This window comes from Mchenga conophoros, linkage group LG7 (genome assembly GCF_057382185.1).
Source record: "Mchenga conophoros isolate Kocher_MC1m ecotype Shallow Benthic linkage group LG7, M_conophoros_male_GT1.1, whole genome shotgun sequence".
Taxonomy (NCBI): domain Eukaryota; kingdom Metazoa; phylum Chordata; class Actinopteri; order Cichliformes; family Cichlidae; genus Mchenga; species Mchenga conophoros.
This window is the reverse complement of record NC_140532.1, coordinates 66,077,132-66,103,842: the sequence shown is the minus strand read 5'-3', so window position 1 is coordinate 66,103,842 and position 26,711 is coordinate 66,077,132. Positions and strand designations below refer to the sequence as shown.

General features: G+C 41.0%; 1 protein-coding gene across 2 annotated transcripts in view; it reads left to right on the top strand.

Annotated features, from left to right (window-relative positions):
- The first annotated feature begins 6,109 nt into the window (after positions 1-6,109).
- The window catches only part of plcg2 (phospholipase C, gamma 2), a 48,626-nt gene continuing 28,024 nt past the window's right edge, over positions 6,110-26,711 (top strand). Inside the window, exons 1-9 of one of the 2 annotated variants that reach the window (XM_085280872.1) lie at positions 6,110-6,442; positions 21,514-21,705; positions 22,879-23,028; positions 23,358-23,451; positions 24,320-24,367; positions 25,155-25,239; positions 25,359-25,439; positions 25,533-25,576; positions 25,677-25,749. In XM_085280872.1, coding sequence (XP_085136998.1) covers positions 21,522-21,705; positions 22,879-23,028; positions 23,358-23,451; positions 24,320-24,367; positions 25,155-25,239; positions 25,359-25,439; positions 25,533-25,576; positions 25,677-25,749 — 759 coding nt within the window. In that variant the 5' untranslated portion in view covers positions 6,110-6,442; positions 21,514-21,521. Of the gene's footprint in view, positions 6,443-8,671; positions 8,802-21,513; positions 21,706-22,878; positions 23,029-23,357; positions 23,452-24,319; positions 24,368-25,154; positions 25,240-25,358; positions 25,440-25,532; positions 25,577-25,676; positions 25,750-26,711 lie in introns of those variants that run through there. The other variant, XM_085280873.1, reaches the window with a different exon arrangement.

The following is a 26,711-nucleotide window of genomic DNA, read 5'->3' as shown; positions in this document are numbered from 1 at the left end:
TATTTGACTGTGTCGTCATATTTTCTAAAATATTCATCTTTGTAGCTTTTTCTTCTTTGTCTGGCAGAGCAGGGTTTTTATTCTCTTCATCCTGATCCGCACACATGCTGACTTTTCTATAGTTCTGATGTCACCTAGTAAACCTCAAACTTAACTTGCTATCAAAGGACATATTACATTTACTGTTTTATTCACTTAAAAGGAAATTCAGCTGTAAATAATCATTCTTTGCTCAGAAGAAGCAGCGGGAAATTTCCTCTCTGAAAATAGGCCGACTATAAATGCAGAGTAAAGGAAATGAGGCTGTGCTGCCCTTTTTTAAAAGATATTTATAAAACATTTGATGAACAAATGCTTCCAGGACGTTTCAGCGAGTGAAAATACTCATGATCCTTCTTTGGAGTTTGGAACTATGACTAACGCAGGTGAAACAAATGCCTACGACATCCCGGGTTTTTAATAATTTTTCACTCACATCCGGTGAGCAGCCACTTCGTCAGATACACCTGTTCAACTGCTTTTTAAGACGACCAATCAACCAATCACATCGCAGCAACTCAGGTGTGCTGACATGGTCAAGGTGACCAAAATGTGACATGAGTGTTGGTGCCAGATTTTTCCTCACATCCTTCTTTTATAGAGGAGGTTCACAGAGTATCACCTGAAGAAGGTAAAAGCATCCAGTGAGCGGGTGTAAACACCTTGATGTCAGATGTATGAGGAGAACGCTTTGAGCTGACTGGAAGGCAAAAATAACACCAATAAAGATTCTTTACAACCAAGATGTGCAGAAGAGCATCTCTGAATGCACAAGACACAGCAGCAGAAGACCAAACTGAGAAACCGAGACTACAGTTTGCACATTTTCAGTAAAATATTAGTACCAACTGAGCATCGTTCAAACACCACTGCCTGCCTGAGAATTGTCGATCATGTCCATCTCTTTACTACGACCGTGTCCTCTGATGACTGCTTCCAGCAGGATGACATACCGTGTCACAGCGCTCAGCTACCTCAAACACAACATTGGGTTCACTGAACTCAGATCAGTCCAGCAGAAAACCTGGGATGTTTTGAAATAGGAGATTTGCATTATGGGTGTCCAGCTGACAAATCTGCAGCAACTGTGTGATGCTAACATGGCAACATGGACCCAAATCTGTGTTTCCAACACCAGCCCAACGTGTGGCCAGCGTGTATATAAGATGTTTAAAGCAAGAAATGAAAAAACGAATGTACTTTCACTTTAGTAGGATCTGAGTTACAGGGGTTTAGATAAAGAGTAAGATTTGTGGTCTGTAGCTGCAGAAACAGTCAAAAACGATTTTTCATGATGATAAAAAAAAATGCCTGCTTTGCATTTCACAATCAGACTGTTGTGGCTAGATTCCACTTTTATTTTAAAAATGTATGCTAGAATAATATTGTCACTGTACACGTGTACAATGGGATACAGAGCATCTCCTACTCAGTGCAAACATGTGGGAAAAGAATGAGGAGGTGCACAGTTCTGCAGCACTATATCCCACATAGCAGACAGGCCTGGCCCGGATCTGGTGTCAAGCCGGCACTGCTGGCTGACTGGTGGCATGGTAAGTGATATGTCATCCAGATATGGGCCAGGCCTGGTGTAGATGGCACTGTTTATGTGATCGTATGCCACATCTGGCCTGATTGTGGTTTGGTTTATGTGGCCCAGGCTCATAGAAAACAGGTCTGGTTCGGGTCCGGCATCAAGCTGGCACTTCTGACTGACTGGTGTCATGGCAGGATGTATGTCAACCAGATGTGGGCCAGGTCTGGCAATGCTCCACTATTTATGTTCCTATTTTAGTTAGAAGACCCAAATGCCATGTTGCAATACTATACTGCTGTGGTAGCCAACGTTTCAAATGCAGTTTTGACAGGTTTGTGAGTGTACACTTTATCCAAAACCTAGTGACGGTTTACTCATGTTTACCACTTGGTGGCTGTAGCTCAGGAGGTAGAGCAGGTCACCTACTGATTGGAAGGTTAGTGGTTCGATCCCTGGCTGCTCCAGTCTGCATGCCTGCAAGATACTAACCCCAGTTGCTCTCTGGTGCATCCATTGGAGTGTGAATGGAGTTAGGAAGCACTCAGTTTAGAGAAAGTGACTAGGGCATGTTCTATAGAGTGCTCTGGGAGAGTAGGAAATCACTATATAAGATTCACAGTCTGAGCAGAGTTTTGTCGTGTTACTTTTGCACTATTATATTTCAGCAGTATTATTTGATATATTGATATAATGTTAATTCTGAATTATATAAATCATTCAATTCAAAATAAATTTGCTGCATTACCTTTTGTGATGGACCGAGTTGAAAAACAAAGTTCAGACTCACCATACAAGTGGAAGCATTTTTAATGATTCCACTTGTATGACTAGCCACTCAATGCAGGCAGAAAGCTTATTTAATGTTTAAACTGCAGAGATTAAATAATTTTGCTGCTGTAAAATCAGCATTTTGTCATATTTAAAAAAAAATAAAATAAAAATTATATATATATATATATATATATATATATATATATATAGGGTGTGCACGTTATTTTAGTTCATGCCTCTTTCTCAAGTGTGCCAGACCATTAAAATCACAGCACCATAACCCGTAATAAAGTTCTATCTAATCTAATCTAATGTCAGTATCTTTAAGTAAAGCACATTATGAGAACAATACGTCCTTATATATATGAGGAGGGAGACGAGGAACCATCATGGAAGGACAGGCCCCTGCACGGTATGTACCACCGGCAGATAGAGGAGGTGGCTGATATCCAGAAATCCTACCAGTGGCTGGACAAAGCTGGACTGAAAGACAGCACAGAGGCACTAATCATGGCAGCACAAGAACAAGCTCTGAGCACAAGATCCATAGAGGCTGGGGTCTATCACACCAGGCAAGACCCCAGGTGCAGGCTGTGTAAAGATGCCCCAGAGACAATCCAGCACATAACAGCAGGGTGCAAGATGCTAGCAGGCAAGGCATACATGGAACGCCATAACCAAGTGGCCGGCATAGTGTACAGGAACATCTGTGCCGAGTATAACCTGGAAGTCCCGAGGTCAAAATGGGAGATGCCCCCAAGGGTGGTGGAGAATGACCGAGCTAAGATCCTGTGGGACTTCCAGATACAGACGGACAAAATGGTGGTGGCTAACCAACCGGACATAGTGGTGGTAGACAAACAGAAGCAGACGGCCGTAGTGATCAATGTAGCGGTTCCGAATGACAGCAATATCAGGAAGAAGGAACACGAGAAGCTGGAGAAATACCAAGGGCTCAGAGAAGAGCTCGAGAGGATGTGGAGGGTGAAGGTAACGGTGGTCCCCGTGGTAATCGGAGCACTAGGTGCGGTGACTCCCAAGCTAGGCGAGTGGCTCCAGCAGATCCCGGGAATAACATCGGAGATCTCTGTCCAGAAGAGCGCAGTCCTGGGAACAGCTAAGATACTGCGCAGGACCCTCAAGCTCCCAGGCCTCTGGTAGAGGACCCGAGCTTGAAGGATAAACCGCCCGCAGGGGCGTGCTGGGTGTTTTATATATATATATAGATATATATATAGATATCTATATATATATATATCTATATATATATCAAAAATAATCAGTTTCTTAATGTATTTTCTTTAAAACACTCTTTTAAAGAAAAAAAAGAATATGATAATTATAATAATGTGTGTGAATATGCATATTAGATAGTTTTGGTGAAATATAAGCCCTCTACAAAGGAGGGAAAGCCCCGTAACTTCCTTTGAAACTAAATATGTTCCCAATAACAGTAGACAGAGCTACAGAGCCATGGCACCCTTACCCAGTTGGCTACCAGATAATGACCAGCACTACTTGTGCATTAAATAAAAGGACGAGTAATGTTTGCCGCACTGTTGCACACACAGCACGCTCATTTGTTTCAGACAACTTGCCAACGTGTACATAATAGCCTAACACTCCTGTGTTATATAGACTATAGTGTACACCCTGCTTACTGGTTTTTGTTGCATCAGTCTGCGTCTCCCAATTAATTTGTGTGTGCCCAGGCGGCAAAAAATGTGCATGCTCTTTGCAAGCTTGTTCCTGGCTCCAGGTGCCGCACTCTGCCATCAAGGGCGAACATTGGTTAATGGTCCACAGCCTTTTTTCTAAACTGAGCACCTGATGGCTTTGAACTTTTCTTGTCCATCTTCCATTGGTTTTAATTTTGCACTCCAGTATGAACACAGATCCCCCAACCCAAGCATCACCACAACATGATCTAACACACCTACACCTTAGTTCACAGATTCACTTTGTCTAAGGTGCATTTCTGAGATTTCACACAACCCAGGATTCAAATCATGAATACATGATGGGCTTGGATTTACAACATTATGAATGAAATGTGCTCTATTTGGAAGCAGCCGGCCCCCCTCCCCTTTCGACAGGTTGTGTGTGAGACTTTAAATCATCAAACTGTAAATTATGAATTTTAAATTGTTATTGATCCCTTACCCCGAGTCCTAAAGTGTATATTTATTTTCTTACTCATTTTATATTTATTGTTTGTTTACTTGCACTGCTGTAACTGGAGCCTCGTCATCTCGTCTCTCTATATACTGAACTGTAGCGGAGATGACAATAAAGTTTACTTTGACTTCAGCAGCGAGCAGGCGCACCGAGGGCTCTCGCGCTCACTTTTTGTGTATAGAGTTTCAAAAAAACATTGGTGCAAATTATAAGTCTGTATCATGATGTCTGGTGTTTTCGTGTTTGTTGGTTTGTTTTTATTTTGTTTTATTTTGCGAGTTGGTTATTAGATGCTGCTCCAGCCGGTCAGAGAATCCCCCGCTGCCCCGCCCTCTCCTCTCTGCGCTGCAAGCAGCAGGCGCACCTCGCAAACGGGAGGGCGCCCTTACTCCCAGCAAAAGGGCGATAGAAAACTGTTAGGATGCCTGGGTCGTTGACCCAGGGTTTTTGAGTTTATTATATTATTTATCATTTCTAGTCTTTGGTTTCTTTGAGTTCTGTCTTATGGTTTATGTCTCTGTCTTCTCTAGTTGCTCTGTCTCCCCTGTCAGCTGTATCCCCTTGTCTAGTTGGTGTCTCTGTGTATCCTTAGTTGCTATAACCCCGTGTCCAGTCAGTGTCTGTCTGCCCTGGTCCCATGCCTCTGTTCCCTCTGTTGCAGTGCCTGCATGCGAGTCTGTGTCTTTAGCTCAGTCTGTGTTATGTTTCCTGTTTTACTTTGAAAGTCTGTGTCTCATGTAAATGCGTCTGGTTTTGCTCCCCTTGTCTCGTTAGGCCTGATTTGCCCCAGCTGTGTTTCCCTCCTGTTACCCATTCCCTGATTGCTCCCTCTGTGTATTTAAGCCCTGTGTTTCTTTGTGTCTGGTTGGTGATCTACCGTCATCTTGCTGTGTAAGTTTATTTTGGCGTCTCGGTTTTTGTTACTGTTTGAGTTTAGCATTAAAGCTGTTTTGAAGTACACTCTTGCCTCTGAGCGTCTGCGCTTTGGGTCCTCCTTACCACCACTCCTGTCTGCACACAGCCCTAACCTGACAAAAACTGATCGGTGCCAATGCCATTCCCAATATGCACTGGCTGACGTCGGGGCAGCACAAGTACGAGCATTTATTTATTTTTTGCCGATGCCCGTGATGCTGCCCCCCACCACGATGCCACCCTGGGCAACCGCCCGTGTCGCCTAAAAACCACTACTGCCCGTAGTACAGAGTAGACAAAATCATTTTGTCTGGAATTAAAGTTCAATCCCCAATAAGTGTATCCAGACAATTGAAATCTGATGCTAATTTTTTAAAACAAAGGCTTGCTAGGTGCCTTCCTGCCGTTACGCCCTGGTAATCCCAGCGCAGTAATTTTCTTCCCATTATTATTCCCATAAATCTGTGAATTTTTAAACAGTTTCCACTTTGTTTGTTTTTGTATTTATTCTGATATAATTAATCTCCCCCCCCCCGCGCATCCCCCTGTTGTGCCACCCGTTAATAAAAAACCTGGAAACGCCCCTGTTAGTTGACACTCGTAGGTCAAACAGCTGTGTGCGTGTTTACATGAGCGCGTGAGACTGTGAGAAGACTCCAACACACAGAGAAACGTGTTATAAACGACCTTTTACGACTTTTATGTGAAAACACAAGCCTGAGCATCAGAAGCGCTCATCCTGCAGCTCACTGCCCTCTCGTACTTTGCATAGATACCGTCCTTGCTTCCGGACTTTTTTATAACTTGCGGGCTATAATGCAAGTTAACTTTTACTTCCTTGTACACACACGCGGATAGAGGAACTGGCCGTTTTGCGGGTGGCCTTTTTGTCAGCGCTCTACATCCTCTCCTGTTTCACTTCAAAACTCTCAAATCATGATTAGATAGAAAACAAACGAGCGGCGACTTTGGGAGCTGTAAGGAATCGATTTCACTCACAAGGTAAGCCGGACACTTTACTTTTCTTTATTTTTTTTCCTTCTTTTCTGTTTTTGGTGTCAGTTTTCTAGCGACCGCGGTGTGACACAGTTCAGCTGGCTGAGGGGAAATCCGCTTTTTGCTGGCGGCAGCTGCAGCAGTGTGTGCGGGGCTGCAGAGGATGTGTCTGACCAGGCGGCTCAGCGTGGAGGCAACTCCGTGTCAGAGCGGGACCGGTACCTCCGAAAGCCTTCACGCACGGCGCACTTTACATTTCTTCTATGGGGAACTAGTTTTGAGGTGAACCGTTGGGTCCACGTGGAAGAGTTTCACCCATATTTAATTCCAATACTTCAAACTTCACTGTGTTGGTCAGGATAATAGACACGGGGCCCTCTGCGGCTTTAGTGTGGGGCTTTGTGTAGCTGTTGTGCCATTTTATTGTAGTTTTGCGCCACTTTTGTGAGACTTGTTCTATTCCATAAAAGTCGTTTTTGTGTGATATTGCATTTCCTTGTTGTTGCTTCTTCTCCTGCCTTGTTTGGGGTTATTTGTGTGCTTTTTGTCTTTGTTGGTCGTTTTACGTCAGTTTCACTGCTGGAAGGTTAGTTATTGAATATTAAGAGGTCGCAGATTAGTTGCTCTGCTAAAAATGTCTTGCATGAATAACTGTAATGAGATGATCTCATAATGTGGTTGTATTTTTAGGCAATTTTAAGTGATCTGTGCAGAAGACCTGATTTAAATCAGGGTGTGCATGTTATTTTAGTTCATGCCTCTTTCTCAAGTGTGCCAGACCATTAAAATCACAGCACCATAACCCGTAATGTCAGTATCTTTAAGTAAAGCACATTATGAGAACAATACGTCCTTAAAAAACTGTCAAATAACTAAAATATTGTTTTGGTTTTTTTCCCTCCTCAAGTTAGCAATCCATCTTTAAAACAGGAGTAATAGCGTCTATGTTTCCCACATTCAGTGACTCTGCTGTCTTTGGATCTCAGTGGAAAGGCACAAAGCTTTACATCTTCACCATTCAAACAACTAATTCACAATTCAGGTCTTTTCATGCCCGTGTGGCAATACTGGCATCACCACACCAGGAGCAGTGTGCTTTTTCTTTTCTGAAAAGGTCTTTGGCACAGGATTGTGTTTTCTGCATTAGATGTTTCCTCAGCAGCACGTTCACTGCTGCTAAACAAGTTTTATTCTATTTAGGGCCGATTTCTGATTTTAAATGGAAAAAAAAAATGTTGAATTTCCAGCTGTGCAAGGCACTCGTGTCAGACAACATGGCCCCTGCTTGGTGTGGTTGGCTGATCACAGGCATGGGCGACTGAACTTGCTAAGAGCATCACTGAGGCGGTGCAAATTCAAACCAGAGAACTGTTCAGAATCAGTGCTCAGACTTTTACTGGCAAACCTGTGGGGTCTGTAGATGCAGAGGGAGCTCCTTACAAAGACTGTTTTGGAGATCTTTGGCTACGTGGAGTGAAGGATTACAGGAATTCAACCAGCACGCAAGCTGCGGGAAATACTTGCACACACTCTTCCAAAAAGCCAGCGCAGCATTGCCTTCGTTAAACGCTGATTGGCTGTAAAGGTTAAACAGGAAAGGGAACGACCATAGAAGACTTTACCACAATGATAAAAAAGCACAAAAAACAACAAAGATCAAAGAGGCATGGTTAGAAGCAGAGACGGTGGACAGTTTCCACTGTTTTCAGTTTCACAACACCACCAAGGTCTCTGTATGTCGTGACATTTATCTTCTCTGTGGCAGGGATGAAGCTGAAGGACCAACAAGTGCACAGCACGAACACGAGTTTCTCACGTTAGTAGCTGTCCCTCAGATCTGTATCTCTGCCCCTTTGTCCACAGCGACAAGATGTAGACGTATTTCTGTAAATCCCAGTTGTGCTGGGACCATTTTACCCCTGATGGTGTTGCACTCAAATGTCCATCTTGTCCAGAGTTATGTGAATAAAGGCTTTCCTGCATGGGAAAAGATAAAAAACAAACACAATAAACCCCAGAATGTGAGTTCTACTGCACATTTTCAGCTCATCACAGATGCCGTCCACCTGTCCAAAACTCACAAGAATCGTTATTTGTCCTACAATATGGGTCAGAATTGAATCAAGTTTACATTCAGTGTTCATGTAATGGGTCTAACACGAGGTCACCGGTTTGTCTCTGTCATTCTCTCTCACCAAACCTAAAGAACGCATCACTCTCTGTTTGTGCTTCACACACGGATCGTGAGCCAGATGAGCAGCGACATCTAGATTCCCCTTTATGATCACCAACGTTTGTATGAGGAGTTGTAATTTAAGGATTTTCTGAGCAACTGAAGTTTTCTTCCATTCTGTTGACTGCAGAGGTGAAGTATATCACAGACAAATTTGTCACATTTATTCAGGAATCTCTAAACATAATTTTCTCTTCAGTTTGCATCTTGATCATCATCTTGTGTCTCAAATTGTTTCTCAATTTCCTGGTTCCTTTTCTTCCTCTTTGCATTGCTTTTGATCAGTTTGAGTTCACACTGTGTCTGTTTTGTTTTTGGTTGTTGTGTATTGCTTTAATTATTGTGTCCATCTACGGTCATTCTTTGGCTCTTTGAGGGTCATTTTGCATCTGTTTCTTTTTGTGTATCATTTGTCATTTTGTGTCTCTTGCTTTTGTGGTTTGAAGTCCTTTTTGCCACACTGTGTCACCTTTTGCCCTTTTTGTATTTCGTTTGGGTCTTTTTGCCTCCTAATGATTTTGTCTGTCCTGTGTCTCTGCAGTTTTGCTTCTTTTGTCTTTTTTGTCATATTAGTCTATTTTTCCTCATTTCGTGTCTCTCTTTTGGGTCCTTATGTGCAGAGTTGCTATGTATTTTATGCTATTTGTTCATTGTGCATGCGTTGTGGTCATTTTTGAGTCTTTTGTCTTTCATTCTTCTTGCTCATAGCGCGCCTATTTTTGTATAAATATAGTATAAATATCCAGATGGAGACACAAATCATCTTCTATGAGAGGCAAATGACTTCAACAAGACATGAACAAATTCTAAAGAAATTCAAGGACTGAAAATAAGATTTCTGTTTGGGTTGCCATGAGAAACAATGAGACACCAAATTACCAGAAAAAGACTCAAATGGACCATAAATAGCTGCACGTTGCCTTCATTCAGCAGACGTGTGTCCTACAGCTCGTAGTCTCATAACCTTCCTTGTCCTTTTCATTTCACTGAAAAACCAATGCAACGACGTAGCTGTAGCTCTGTGGAGCGCTAACACAGCCGTCTGTGAAAGTAAAGCACCTGCAGAGACGTTAAAACTAAACGACAGACCCCAGAGTCACCGTATCTGTATCGCTGCTTCTTTTAAGGGCAGATATGCGGAGAACATTTTCATGCACGTCCTCTTGATCGTATTGATGGGGCTAACGGGTCTAGCCTGTTCTCTTGTTCCTTTTTTCTCACAGCCTTTGGCCGTAGATGTCTGTTGAAGTTGAATGAATACATTGTTGGCTGGCAGGAGGGAGATGGCGAAATGCAAACAAACACCAACAGTAATGTTCGCATCCACCTCGTGGATCTAAACTCACTGTTGATGTTCACAGAAACACACTGCTCCAGCTGCTAATAATCATTTTACTTCACTATGGCAGTGTTTGCTTAAATGGTTAATATTGATCCTTATTATTCACTGACACCGTCCTGTGAACTGTGTGCGTGTAAGTGTGTGCAATCGGTTTGTAAATACTGCAGCAAGTAATTAACTGGAATATTTAGTTTTTTTGATATTCCAAATAATTTCCCAAATATGTGATGAGCAGTAAAACAGCCGCCTTTAGTCAGTACTTACAACATAATGTAAAGTGTTTCATCAGGTTAACTGGAAAGTTTAAGCAGACTGACTAATCTCAGTGTTGAAGCTAAATTTGTCAAAAAGTAAACTTTTTGCTGTTTGAAAAGTTCAAATCTGTGTGGCAGCCGTAGGAAATGGCTCTGCAAAAGATTTCTGCAAAAAAAATAGAATTTTTAACGCTTACCATTTGTTCTCTGCGTGAACAGAGAGGCCAGGCTTCAGTCCCCCGGTCTGCCCCGATTACCCACGCCGACGACGTCCTGTCCTTGAAAGTGTTCGCACGTGTGCGTGCAAGTCCATGAAATGTTTTGAATGACTTCTGATAAAATTTGGCTTCCATCCATGGAGATCTTCACGGCCCGCTCAACGATTTATTGGTGGAAAATTTACAAAAAGCCTTTTAAATTAGAAACTATGATCCTTACAAGATCAAAACTGCGTGGACAGAGCAACATGTAGGAAGCACCATAAAAAGATTTAACATAGCATGTCATATTTGACCTTTGACCTCTTCTTCAAGGTTAAAAGAATGATCTAAAAGTGATAATAATGCTGTTTGGAGCTCTTTAATATGGAGATACGTTTTCAGATCGACATACGTGTTAGCATGGGATACTTACTGAGTACAGCTGATTAATTTATTATTGTGACTTTGTTATCCACCTTACAGTAACAGGTTATTACTGTTCAAATATATAACAATTTAAATACATGTGAAATATTACTGAAAAAGTTCCTTTTTTTTAGTTTTAGAAAAGAAAAATACACTTTTTAATTTTTAATATTAAAATGTAATTCAATAAGGTAAATAACTGTTCAAACTGCACTACAAACTCGTTAAGGACGTTAATGTAGAAAAAAGCCCCCAAAATGAACAAACTGTAAATAATTTGTTAAATCTCGTATCAGCTGGTAGCGTGATGTCACATATTTATTATCATTTATGCAGATGTTTGCAAAAAGAAAAGAGCAAAGTAACATTCTGCATATTTGGTGGGTTTTTTTTCTTTTCTTTTTTAAATGCATTTTAAAACTGTTTGATCCAAAGTTCATATATGTGTAATTGTTAAAGAAGCAATGAGCTAAAAGAGGCTAAACCACAGGTGTCCAACTCCAGGCCTCGAGGGTTTTAGATGTGTCCTTGATCCATCACAGCTGATTTAAATGGTTAAATTGCCTCCTCAACATGTCCTGAAGTTCTCCAGAAGTCTGCTAATGAACTGATCATTTGATTCAGGTGTGTTGAAACAGGGTGAGATCTAAAGCCTGCAGGACACCGGCCCTCGAGGCCTGGAGTTCGACAGCCCTAAACAATTTAGCAACTGTGTGAGGAGATAAATAATAATAATATCAAATCTCTTTCATGTGTTTATCGTAAAGCTTCAACAGTTAAACTTATTTGAATAAATGAGTCGAAATTAAGTTTTTTTGTTTTTGCCGCTTCAGCTCTTTAAAATCAGGTTTCATATATATTGCTGCAGTGAAGCGAATGCCATTAGATCTGCACTGTTAGTCCTCAGACTAAACAAGCTGAAGATGTCAGTTTGTTCTACTCTTTTCTTAAAAAGATGCGTAGCTAAAGTTGTTTTCATTACTGTTTAAATGGGGTTTTTGTTTCTCTGGTGCTTTTCATTCATATTTGGGTTGCATGTAAACAGACTCATTATTCTAACTTTCTTTTATGGCACAAGTGAGTGGATTAAAGTGAGCCACAGACTCAGTAATGCAGCCAAATTATGAATGCATGACCTCTGCGTAGGCCTGTGGGGTTTTGAGGAAGATGTGAGATAACGTTGTTCTATACTGCAGAAATGATTTGACTTGTGATAAATACCCAAATATTAAGACAATAGCCATACAGTTCATGTTGGGGATAATTCAATCCAGTAAAAACGCCGAGTGTAGAGCTTAGAAAGACCGACGGACACGGACATCTGTCCTCCTTCCTCTGCTGCTGCGGCGCATTCACTGCCTGCAGGTGTTGCTGCTAGAAAGTGAGAGGAGGCATTTCTCAGCCTGCAGCCAAGTTTAAAAAAAAACTGCTAGATTTGAGAGTGTGGCACATTAAGCAACCAGCTGTTCTATATACATACATACATACGGCTCAGCGTTAGCTCGGTCAGAACAAAACTGCACTCTAACTACGAGCAGAAAAACACCAAATAAGAAAATAGACTGAAGCTTTTTTAGATTCTAAATGACACTTCTGAAGCGAAACGTTGCACAGGCAAAAATGAAACTGTTACAGAGACAACAATCCTTTTGTGGAGTACAAGAAAAAAGCATAAAGGAAGTTTGACGTCTGTATGATTTAAAGAGCTGTAGCGCGTGTTGCACCTCACCCAGCACCTCAGGCTGATGTGTCATCTTCAAGGTGCAAATCTTCATGCTCTTTCTGTAACATGCATCTCTGTATATCTGCTGTTAATCACCCGTAAATGATTCTTTTGTTCCACAGCATCTTAAACAAGTTGCTTTAGACTTTAGCTGGTACCTCACTGCAAATATTGATATTAACCAACACGTCTTTGCTGAGGATGAGCTGGATCCTTCAGCCTCTTCAGTGCACGTGCTGAACTCAGCAACTTGCTGAGTTGCTGAGGCCACAGTGGCCTAGTTTACAGACAACCACAGACTGTATATAAAAGATGGGCACAGCGACACAAAGCCACATATAGGTTTTGGGACATGGCGGTTGCTGTTCTGGCTGCTGCTCTGTTACTTTTTGGAGCCAGAAGCTGCACTCGTAAACTGCACGAAGGACACATACATGATTTGTTGTTTTTGTAGTTTTGCCTCGTCGCGCCACCGCAGTGGATTTTAAATCAAACAATCGATATGTGATGAAAGTGTAGACGCTCAGCTTTAAGTCTTAAATACAAGGGCTCATTAACTGGCCACTCATTTTCAGAGGCTTAAAAGTAAATTACTAACATCATTTTCAATTTAAAAATGGATGAAAATCATTAGCAGTTCATAACTGAGCCCGTGGACATCCCTACATGCCGTTTCCCCCCCGAGATGCTCTGCCAGGCTTTTGCTGTGGCTGACTTCTCTTGCTTCATCTGTTGCACAGGTTGCTTTCGGCTCATTGTCCATCTGAACTTTGAAGTCTGTCCACACGGTTTTGCAGCATTTGTGTGAATCTGAGCAGAGTGCAGTCCTGTCCACAGTTCATCGTGAGCAGTCACATCATCAGTAAACACCAGTAACACGGCCTCCATGACCTGTTCGTTACCTACTTCATACTTTTGTCATGTCGTTATGTCGGTAAAAACAGGTTAACCTCGGTTTAGTTAGTTCAAAGAGGCTTGTTTGGATGTTTAATCTGCTTCTTTTAAAGCCTGGGCATCTCTTGATGACAGCGATACTCCTTCCTCCTCATGAGTGTTCCTGACTTGGTTAGATGTTGTGAAATAGTTTTTCCTTAACCATGGAAATAATCCTGTCATCCACTTTAGTTTAGTCTTTGGTCTTTCAGTCTGTCGGTGCATTCCTTCTGTTTATGAATGAATCCGATTGTTTATATGGTCAGTTTCTGATATCTTTCTAACCGGTTTATTTTTGGTATTTCAGCCTGATGGCCTCCCTCACATGTACTTATATTGTTTTCAGCTCAAAATTACAGTTAAATGCGATAAAGAAGAGAAAGTCTGACTCTATTGTTGCATTATAGCTTTTTTAAATTTAAATCTTTTCTATAGAGATTTCTGAAACAGGTATAAATTCTATAAAAAGGTGGGGACCTTAACCCAGCGGTTCCCAACCCCCAGGCCATGGACCGGTACCGGGCCGCGAGAGTTGAGGCTCGGGTGTGAAATGAATGGTTTTCAGGGTTTTTTTAGCGTTATTTATTCATTTATTTATTCATTTATTTCTTTATTTTACCATTTTTATCATTAACCTGGTTTCCCTGAGTCTTTTCCCGTGTGTTATTAATAAATCTTGGTTTTTTTTGGTACCAGTACTGGTTTTATTTCTCTTTGAAAATATTGTCGGACATAAACTGGTCTGTGGCACAAAAAAGGTTGGGGACCGCTGGGTTAACCAATCCCAAACCCCACCCATGACCTGCTGACCCCATTCACAGCAGTACAATGCTTAGCTGCCTACCATCCTCTTTAGCCAATACACTGGCTATGGAAGCATGTCATACAACCCAAATATAAAAACATGCAAAGTATCCCTGTAAATAGCATCTTTGTGTTTCTATGAATGCATTCCTTTGGCACCAAAGGTGGTTTGGCTGAAAGAAACATCACATCCTCATTTCACATAAACACAAATCTTCCTGAAATGTTTTCCATACAGTCGTGCAGGATGTTCACCTGACTAAGGCCTCAGTTTGTGCTTAATAAGTATGAGGAAATTTGTTAATGTAAATAAGATCCTTAATAGGGACTGTCCCTCACTGGACTTCAGTAGGAAAAGCAGGGGCATAGTGCTGTAATTATGTCAGTTAATTATTCACCTTTCCTCAGAACACTGAAGAATGCTCAGTGTTTAATGTTTCAGCCGTATTCACAGGAAAGCACATCCTGGATTTTTACACATACAGACGTACTTTTAATCATATGTAAAGATAAAAATGGCATTTCTTCTTAATCTATGCTCTGTTTTGACTGTAACTCTTCACTAACATTTCTTAATGTACTGTATTCAGTGTTGTGACACACTTCACAAGAGGTAACTCAAAGTTTACGCAGCTCAAAGTGAAATCTTTCATGTTGGAGGCATGTTCAGTCTCCAAGCGGTTTATTTGTTCTGTTTTTTTTTCTCCTTCTCTTCACCCAACCCCTGAAAAACAATTGTTACAACTACTTCTACTCAAAGAGCTCAAAAATATTAGACACATTAACAATGTTATGCTGAAGTGCATGATAGTCACAGTGTAAGGAACTTTCAAAGTGTTACGTTTTTGTGGAAAGGTTTTCACAGTCTCTGTGCAGTGCTGTGAAAAACTGAATCATCTGAGACTCTACAGGCCTCAGCTGGCAGGCTAAGTGTTAAAGTTCATGAAAGGACCATTAGAAAAGGACTGAAGTACGGCTTTCTCAGAAGGGTTGCCAGGAGGAGGAAGCCTCTACACTCTAAAGAAAAAACGACAGTCAGGTTTGCAAAGCTGCATCTGAACAAACCAGAAGACTTCTGGAAATATGTCCTTTGGACAAATAAAGCAGGATGCAGCAATGCTGCAGTGGTGGAGTCCTGACCTCAGCCTGACTGAAAGCTTCAGAGAGCTGTGAGACTGATGAAGTCATACAGAAAACAATTACTTCTTGCTGAATCATGAGGTGTAATTAGTTTTTCACAGGGCTGCATATTACAAGGTTGCTGCCTTAAAAACCTTTCTTTTACGGTGCAGTTTTAGCTCCCGAGAGAAACTTGTTAGAGCACTGTTGCATCACCTTCATTTGGGTACTTGGTCCTAGTGCACATTTACCTCACAGTGTACTGACTTCACCTCATTGCATAGTGAGTTGATAGCTTCTCCGCTACATAATAACAAGCTTGTTACGTTCCCTCAGAGTGACTTCTTTAGCTCAGAGTTAGCTGTTGCAACTTTGAGTTTTGTTACACCAGCAACAATATCCTCGAAAGGCCTCACCACCATAACTGTCTCCACCTGTGTGTCTCCAACCGTTTCAGTAGCGTACAGCTGCATGTCCCATCCTCTGCAGTGAGAGTAAGACAGAAAATCCCCCCGTGTCATAAATTTGCTTTATTTCCTTCGTGAAAACAAAAATAAGAGAAAAACTTTGTGATATTTTTAGAGGAATTATTTCTTTTAGGTGATTAACATCATTAACTAACATCATTCACTTGGCATTTGTCAGCATCATCAGTGAAAGTTGTGGCAACAGTGGAGATGTTACTGCACCATCCTGGTAGGTGTTTGCTGGATCTTTGTAACATCTGTGTAACAGCCAGTGTTACCTATAGGTTGCAGTTAGCTGCAGTACCAGCAGAGGGAGATATTTTATTTTAAGCCGATATGAAAATAATGAGTTTAAACAGACTTTACTAACACATGTAAATGCATATTAGCCACCTAGCTTAATCGTTCCTGGCATGTATTTCATACCTTCCTTGTTCACTAGCGATTTCTTGGCTTTAAATGTATCATCTCCCCCTGCAGGTGGGCTGCTTGGACCGGCGTGTCTGTTACGTGCTTTCCCGTGAAATTAGGTTGCTTGGAGACATTGTTTGGCCTGACAATAACAACAACAAAAAAGAATAACAAACAAAAGCTTTCAAGCTTGTCTAAGTTTGCACTGTGTCATGCACACCAACAAACCTCATGCTTCTCATACTGACCACACCCTCCCAGTTTGGTGATTTCTCTGATGTGTCAGTGATGCTGCCTGCAGCCCAGGCATGCAAACTCTAATTGTAGTTTGCTTCTTAAATGGAAATGTCATTTTAAAGCTTTTGAGGGTAATGGTACGTAGATGTTGTCTGTCCGTCTGCAGGCGTCTTGAGTTAAAACTGAAAGACGTAACCTTGGTATGCAGGACTGAGATAATTGTGATTAAAAATCGAATCAAATTGAAAGCGAACAGATTTTGGACAGTTTATAGACTGTATTTTTAAGATGGCACAGCATCTTCAGACAGTGATTTCTGGAGGCTTGGGGTTTACACTTTGACCTTCTTTTTTTTGAGTTAGAAGTAGACACTAGATGAGTGTAATGGCGTACAGGTGCAACACACAGGTACACATATGCCTGCTAGTCGAGTTTCAGGAGTGGAATTAGCGGCGCGCTAGCTGCTACAGCTGCCTGGACCAGCACACATGCCACTCAAAGCAGCTTCTCCCTAACTTAACACAGTTGTTAGGAAGGGGGAAATGTTCGGCAGAGGTCAGTTTTTTATACTAGTCTGCAAACATGCATATTTGTGCTGCAAGTCCAAGCATTTAACTGTGGGGATCTGTGGCCGACTCACTTTGGAGTCAGCCTCAAGAGGCAGCTAGAGAAACTGCAGCTTTTTGCACTTTGCGACATGAGTGCTTATGTAATAATGTACATGGGTTGAAATGTCAACACACTGACCGGAGTTGCAGCATGTGTGATCTCAACTTCCACTTCCTTTTGTATTCTGCTGCCTTTCTGTTAGCACACCCCGCAAATGAGATGAAGATATGAAAAAGCAAAAATAGAAATGGTGCCAGATGTGGAGTTTGGACGTGGACCCACTCGTCAGAAAAGACGTGGGTGAGGTCAGCTTCCCATTTCAGGCTAAAGTAGAATCCAGATATAGTGAAAGAATTAACGTGTCGTCACACGGCTCAGAACATGGACATTCCTGTGCAGTGACCTGGATTCAAGTGAAACCATAAAGTCTGAAAACTGGGATGAGATGTAAATGAGTGATTTCTGTTGTTTGTCGTCAGCACCGTGTCAGCCAGAAGGGTCTGAAGCGACATGTGGCTATCGCAAGTCTCCCAAAGCAGCCAGATGACTGTAAGACACGCAGAACTACCACAAACCACACGGTCATGTTGCTATAGTCGTTTTGCTTCACCGGCTATGTATCATGCAGATATTTTGCATCTCCTAGTAGTTGTTTTGTGACTCTCACTGGTTGTGTTATATCTGTTTATGGCCAATTTGCATCTCTTCCTATCTTTGTGGTCATTTTGCATCTCCCAACCTGAATAAGAAGTAAAAGTTCACACTATATGGCTCGTTGTCCTGGGCAGTAATCCACACGTGCATTTATTCACTGTTTTCAGATCAAGTATGTGCATTTATTATTTTTTCTTAATCGTATGTGTTAGTAAAAAGCATCATACATTTCTTGTCTGAAGAAGGGACACATCAGTAGGGATTCTGAATAGACTCTAAATATCTGTTTCGCCTCCTTGTGAAACCGTTGTGTAGTTCAAAACTATTTTTAGGCTCTTGTGTTGTGTCATTGAGGGTCTTTATTTCCTATCAAGTATTCTCATTACCTGCAGATCTGCTGTGTTTTCCTTGCACCCCCTTCATGCCACTCCTAAACCGAGGGGTTCCACAGAGTTCAATCCTGGGTCCATTATTATTGTCTTTACATTAAATGATACCTGCTAAAGACTAATCTTTTAATTGCATTTATTATCACTTTGAAAAACACTTACTTACAATAAGTTCATTTACAGAAATGGCTCACAGAAAATTGTACTGTATGAACCTGTTAAAGGAATACAGAAGAGTAAAAACAAAGGAAACAATAAATGTCTTTAAAAACGATTTAATGAAACAGAACTGGGATGAAGTGTTCAGAAACAGGATGCGAATGGTGCTTATGATGAATTGCTTAGAATATTTACATTATTGTATAATACAAACTGTCCAATAAAGCAATATAGTAGAAAACATGAATATACGGACTGTCCACGGATAACAAAAGGTCTGCAAAAGAAGGAAAAATGCACTATACAGAGATTTCTTAAGAAAGAGAACCAAAGATACTGAAATTAGATATGAAAGATATAAAAATAAGTTAATGAATATACTTAAATATAGTAAGAAGGAATTGGGTAATAATAGAAATAATATTAAAAGATCATGGGAAATACTGAACAGTGTTATAAAACATGGGGCTGGACTAAACAACCATCCCACGTATTTCAGTGTTTCAATGAATATGAAGAATATAATATGGATGTTGTAGCAAACAGCTTTAATCATTTCTTTGTAACTGCTGAAGCAAATTTAGCAAGAACGATCACTGATCCTGGGACAGCAGAGGATAGACAGAAATCCTTATTCAATATTTCTCACAGCTGCCGATGAAAATAAAGTTTTTTAAATTGTCAAAAAATGTGAAAATCAGAAATCCTTGGATTGTAATGATACTGATATTCTTTGAGGGTATTTTAAAACCATTTACTTACATTTCAAACTAGTCGATTTTCAGAACGAATGAAAATAAAAAGTTATAGCTCGGGCAACAAACACCGATTCACAAACTACAGGCCTGCCTCTTTACCTCAGTTCTCAAAAATACTTGAAAAACTGTTTAACAACCGACTGGAAAATGTATAGATAAACTACTCACCGAGAGTGGGTACGGCTTCAGATGAAGAAGATCAACATCATCGGCACTATTAGATCCAACAGAATACATCACAAATTCCACAGACAAAAATCAATATGTGGCCGGGTTGTTCATAATCTTGAGAAAAACATTTGACCCTATAGATTAGGATATATTAATAAGAAAACTGGAACTTTATGGTGCCAGAGGCGTCGTTTTAAACTGTGTTCTGAATTATATAAGAGACAGGAAGCAGTTTGTGAAATGAAAGGGTTATTGCTCTTTATGTATGGGCATTGCTTGTGGTGTACCCCAGGGCTCAGTTTTGGGCCCATAATTCTTTAACTTATACATCAATGACACCTTTAAAGTGTTCAAAGTATTACAAATGTCACTCTTTGCTGATGATACAAACATTTCCTGCTCTGGTGATGATCTGGGACAACTAACCAAATAAATGAAGTTCTTTACAAAAACACATTGTCATTAAATTTGAATAAAACTAAACTGTGTTATTTGGTAATAGCAGTTTAAGTACAAATGTTAACATTCAAATGAATGAAGTTGATACTGAGTGAAAATACATTTCTTGAGGTAATAATAGATGAAAAACTTAACTGGAGAGAATAAGATATGATATATAACATATAATCATTCCAAAGTATCAAGAAGCATTGCAGTACTAGTAATACTATTGCAATGCTAGTTGCATTACTAGCATTGCAATACTAATCCAGTCCAATGCTGCTAGTATTAGACTGGACTTCATATTTTCCACTGTTCACTGGTTTCACCTTACGTAAGCTATTGTGCAGAGGTCTGGGGCAATAACTAAAAAACAACATTGCATTTACTGTTTACTCTTTTTACAGTTCAAATCATCCACACTGCAGGTTACAGGTTATATACACACTCACTACTTTCTCACTGTTCTTTTTGAGAGAAGGAAGTTATAACTTAAGGTGTTTTTGTAACTTCAAGCTGTGACTGTGTGATACCGGGAACAGTCTTTGTGTTTCTGTGCGTGCAGTGAAGCTGTGGACCAGTCCGAGTGTGGAGTTGAGGCAACGTCCAAACATAAAGCAGTTTAAAAAGAGTTATAAAGAAAGAAAAATGCTGAAATTCAGTGAATATCTCTGTTTAGCTTATGCTTACTGTATTATGCAATTAACTTTAAAAAGTGGCGGTATTGGATGGTGGGAGGAAGCCGGAGTACCCGGAGGGAACCCACGCAAACACGGGGAGAACATGCAAACTCCACACAGAAAGACCCCGGCCTGATGGTGGAATTGAACTCAGGACCTTCTTGCTGTGCGGCAACAGTGCTAACCACCGTGCAGCTTGTGGGGATAGGTTAATTGGATAACCCAAATTGTCACTAGGTGTGAATGTGCAAATGAATGTGAGTGCGAATGGTTGTTTGTCCCTGTGTGTTAGCCTTGCGACAGACTGGCGACCTGTCCAGGGTGTACCCCGCCTCTCGCCCTATGACAGCTGGGATGGGCTCCAGCGCCCCCCGCGACCCTGAAAAGGATAAGCGGAAGTGAATGGATGAAGTGGAGGTATTGGTTTTGTTGTGTGGAGTCACAGTTTACTGCAGATTATATCAGTAAGGAAGCTGATTAAATGTTGACTGATAACTTCTGGCGAAGGGGTGGGATTAGATACGTGTGCACGTATCCAAATATTAGCTCTATTTTTGTGGCATTTTTTCTAAATGAACTTCTGTCTATTGTTTACATGATTGAAACAAACAAACAATACTTTTTCTCTAAAGGCAGACATTTTCAAATTAAAGACCTGCACATTTCAAAGTAAAACAGCAACCAAATGTATTGAATAAACACAACATTAATAATAAAACATGATTTTTTTTTTTCCTGTCATCATCGTATTTCGTAACTTAAATAAAGGCAGGATTGATTGAGTGATGCCTTCTGGAGTAAAGGATGATTTATGGAGCAGGAGGAGAGGTTTGTTTCTCGGTGAGTTTGTGGGAAAAACATACGCTCTGCTTTAAAGGCTATTGCAGGATTCATAAATGTGTCACAACAGGGAGGATTTTACTCTAGTATGCACCAGCTGCAAGGTGCCTGTGATGACTGATGGGTTAGTTGTTGTTTAAAATAGTCTCAGCCAGCAAAAACTCATGTTTCCACGTTTTCCTAATTATTCAAAAGTCACGCTTCGGCTTTCTCCCACCCTGTGTCAGCTGCAGAGATGGCTCGTTTGGGGCAGCAGGGCGAGATGACTGAGTACAGGAAGATCGTGATCAAGCGGGACCTGGAGATGGGCGTGGTCATGACGGTGTTTCGGCAGAAGGCAGAGCGCCTCACTGTGCAGGTCATCATGGAGACCCGTCAGGTGGCGTGGACACGTACCGCGGACAAGACCGATGGCGTCTGTAAGTATTTGAGTCTCAGTTGTACGACCTGAGGGTCCCACTGTTGTTTCCTCTGTAAGGCTTGTTGTCATACACCGTGATGCTCCAGCTCAGAATCTGTCAGGTTTGGTTCACAACTTTCAAAAATGGGTTCATCTGAAGCAGGATGTGACATGTTTTAAACCACACCATCCACACTCCTTTCTCTGTGACCTTATTTCCCGTTTCCTAGTATCTATATAGCGATGTATGTAACCACGGTAACGTCCGCCAGTGTTTTGGGCATTTTAAAGCCACAGTGTTACCATTTTGGTCACTGCCTCATTTCTGTTTCTTTTCTGTGACCCTATGACTAATCACAACATCCCTATAAAAACAAATATCAAACCACACCTCAAAAAGCCAGGAGGCACATTAGTGTATAAGAGGTACCACAGCACATAGAACAGTACCTGTTATCTCCTGCACTTCACTGCTCATTGTGTAGTTTTGAATATCAGCTTCATGAAGCTTCAGAGATGACTGTGGCTAAAAAAGGAAGTTAACCATACATCATATACTCCAGTTTATAAAACAATGTGCATGTTTTGTCTAAATTTCTCCTTGATTGTGTGATTTCACTTTATTCTTGTATATGCATTTGGGGTATTTTAACCTTTATTTAATGGGACAGTGGAGAAAGACACAGAACATAGCCTCGAATCCTTATGGCATATGGGTCACCTGCTGAACACAGGGTGACTCCACTTTAAAAAGGAAATAAAAAACGAGTTTATCATATCTGTGCACAGAGGCCTGATATCTCATCACATGGCTCTGGGGAAAAGATGAGTTAATTATCCTGTTTGTGCGATATAATTGGTAAATGGGGTGGCTGTAACTGAGGTGGTCAGCTACTAAGTGCAAAGTTAGTGGTTCGAACCCAGTCTGCATGCCAAATATCCTTGAGCAAGATACTATGTGCACATAAGCTCCACCCCCTGTTTGTAGTAGGTTTGATAAAGGGGAGGATGAACTGAGGGGCCCAGTGTTAGTCCAAATCAAACATTTCTACTTTAGTAAAGTCTATGAATAAAGTCTAAGTTTGGAAATATGCATTAAAGGTCTCCTTCGGGAATGATGATGGTTGTATAGTTAAATCACATCCTTTAAAAACTGTAGCTGCTTTAAAGAAACACGTGTGCTGCGTTTCAGTGGACCTGTCTGAGATCCGGGAGATCCGTCCGGGAAGGAACTCCAAGGACTTTGAACGCTTCAAAGATGGGAAGGACAAGCGCGATGAGAGCACCTGCTTCACCATCTTTTACGGCTCCCAGTTTGTTCTCAGCACCCTCAGTCTGGGAGGTGAAGCTTTATGGATGTTCCATGCAGTGTTTATAACAGAATTTAGTAGCATCAGAAATATGTATCTGCTGCACAACAAACTCGTAGTTGCCAAGTGGATTTGCGTGATGTATTTGCATCTTCTTTTCATTTCCCACGCTTGCTGTTAAGTTCTTTTGAAGCTTTTCAGTGCATAAGTGCACCTGTTGCTCCAGGAAGTGCCCAGTGCAGGCTAATTTGTTTTAGGGGTAAACGGTAGTTTTGGTGTTACCTATGTAATATAACCAAATCCACTGGTGTTTTCACGAACACATCTTTGAGTAATGAGTCTTTTTTTTCTCACTGTGCAGCTGATTCTGTGGATGAGGCGCAGAAATGGCTGGTGGGACTTGAAATGCTGAGGGAGGAGACTCGGGCATCACCAACCCCGGTGCTCATAGAGAGGTAGCCGTGCACGCTGCAGTGTTTACATCACCTCAGACACTGACATTTATTCATTCTGTGAAGATGTCCTCCAACCATAGTTGCCTCGAATTTAAAGCAAAACATTACCCTAAGGTAGCGGTGTCAAACATGTGGCCTGGGGGCCAGAACTGGCCTGGAAAAGACCAGCCTGCCAGACAGCTTTGGAAAATGTAAAAGATGGCAGAAAGTTTTGGACTTTTAACTGTATTTTTATATGTTTTGCAGCTTTTCCTGCTGATAAACACCTCCCCCGAGCCATTTCATCTGACACCGAAGTATTTAAGTGACAGATAAACATTTAAATGACAGGAAAGTTCCTGTTTTTCACTGTCTACTATATAAATTGTGGTTTTAAAAAAAAAAGAAAAAATTTTTTTGCAAATACAGCACATTGTGGCAGTGAGCTACCAGAAACCTTATCACGTAGAAAAACTGAGAGGTGCTCCACTTCTTTATCTTATATTAAGATATTTCAGGGTTTAAATGTGCAGTCAAGCATCTTTAGAGCGACAGAATGTGAAGTTTCACATGTTCGGCCCACTTAACTTAACAAAGCGGGCTTTAAAAGTAAAAATGTGAACTGTTTGAGGTCTTTGTTTTTCCATGATCTAAACATAAACTACACTTTTATCAAGTCTTTGCTTTCAAATGTTACATTATACATACTGTTAGGATGCACCTAACAATATGAGTCATGCAAACACCTACAGACACACACAGACACCCAGCTGTGTTTCCATGACTTAACAGGACACACACACACACACACACACACACACACACTTCCATAGTTATTTGTGGCTGTGCTGCTCTGATCATTGCTCTCTCTGTGTTATTGCCCCTCCAGCTGGCTGAGGAAGCAGATGTATTCTGTTAATCAGACCAAGACAAACAGGTATGCTGAATATAAAGATTACCTACTAACTGTTTAGTTTATGATACTTACTAATATTTCTTTTTTTTTTACAAAATAAATCCAGTGGTTTTACCAGTGTGCTGCAGCCCCGATCTCTGGTCCCACCAGCACTAGCGCCTGTTTGCCTTCAGCCACCTGCTGTGTTTAATATGGATTCTTTAAAAATGAACAGAAGCTAAATATTCCAGCTGGCTATATTTAACATGTAGCTAGATGTCTCGAGCTGAAGAGTTAGTGAAGCAACAAACTGTGGAGAGAGCATGCTCAGTTGCTGCGACTCTGTGGTCCACGCCCTCCTGCATGCTCAGAGCGTGAAATGACTGAATGTCCAAACTGTTGTATGGAACACATAAACAGCACTTGACTGTGTTCATCATGTAACAGGATGAGAAATTAATTGGAACAAAGTTGAAATCACGGCAGGACATAAGTCTGGTAAACCTGTTCATGCTGATCCGACCCTTTAAAGTTTACCCATAATGCACTTAGCGATGCAAGCTTCTGTTACTCTGCAATGCGTCACAGATAGTACTACCCTGTGTTACTGATGCTGCGCCTTTCAACCCTGGAAACTTTAAAATTTCTTGTGGATGTAATCTGGATCTCAGAATAATTTCACATTGCGTACACTTGTAAAAAAATCTGTTCTATACCTGATGTTAAGTGGGCTTTTTTCTGCACACAGGACAGTGTCTGAACATGCTATAACCAGTAATAATAAATGGTTTCCAGTCTGATCACACTGGGTTTTTTGTCTCATATCCAGCATCTCCTTGAAGGAACTGAAGGCACTGCTTCCTTTGATGAACTACAAGGCGCCGAGCTCTCGCACTTTGAAAGAAAAGTTCCAGGTATTTCCACTTTGCGGATGCATTTTTAAAAACATAGTTAAACCCCCTCAGAACACAAAACAGTCGTCTGCAGCTGCTCCCGTCAGCTTGATCACAGTTTTCATGCTCTGCTTTCGCAGGAAGTGGGCTCGAAGAAGGATCGCCTGGACTTTGAGCAGTTTCATAAATTTTACAACCTTCTCATGTTTGAGCAGAATGAGGTTTGTATGAATGAATGACATCACATAATATCACCAGACACAGGTTCTTGTTTTTGTAGCCCTTTCATTCATGCTGGGTTTGTTTTTTCTCAGATTCTTGACGAGTTCAAGAAAGAATCCTGCGCCTTCATTCTGGGGTGAGATCCCGTTTCCTCTCGTGTAAATAATAGCGATCTGATGAAGGATGCTCTGACGGCATCGTGTGAATGTGTGTTCCCTCTCTCCTCCGTCCTGCAGTAACACAGACAAACCGGATGCTTCGGCCGTTCTCCTGCACGATTTCCAACGATTTCTCATCTATCAGCAACAGGTAAACAAGCTACAAGGAATAACGAGCATGTCGGACAAGCCGTGACTATATTTAGGGTGAGGATTATGCAGGAAGCAGACACGGAGCAAACCTGGCACTCGAGGAATCCTGAGTAGAATTTGGAAACTTTGAAGGTGGAAAAGAGCCAAACAGATTAAATATAACCAATCATCAGTGTTGGGTAAGTTACTTTAAAATAGTAACTTAGTTACATTACTAGTTACTTCTCTCAAAAGTAACTCAGTTACTTCAAGTTACTCGTTACTTTCAAAGTAACTAGTAACAGTGAGTTTTATATATTTACTAGGTATGTGTGTTTTTAAAGGGATGTCAAATGCTGTCATTTTTCTGTAAAGCAAATTTACCTTGTCTTTAGGTATAAATAAAGTTACCTTACCTTACCTTACCTTACTAGGCAAAGTAACTTTGGTTTTACTCAGAATTCTCTTGTTAATGTGTTGCTTCCATAACTTTGCCAGTCTTCTAGCTTGCTTACTTGCCACAGTGCACTGTGCCACCTACCAATAGAAAGGAAAAAATAATGTGCACATTTCCACGAGAGAAATCCCACGCCTGGACCGTCATTGACTGCTGCCATGATTCTAGCCTACGTCACAGCGTCATGTGCGCCTTTTACATCAACACAAAAACTGCAGTCGTGGTTCTTTCGATTGTATTCAGAACTCAGAAATTCTGCCTTCTGAATAGGAAGATGTAGGTAACACCAGACTGCAGATGAGCTGCATACAGGGCTGGACTGGGACAGAAAATTGGCCCGGACATTTTGACTAGAGACCGGCCCGCCATTATTAGAAAAATCATAAAGCCTTTGAATGATAATAAACCCTGTTGTGACAGTGATGTACACTGTTCTGATGGTATATATGCATCAATCTATCAATCGTTTGTTGTAAGATTCAGATAATTATTTTTTAAAAGCTAGACATTTTAAATGAGAATAA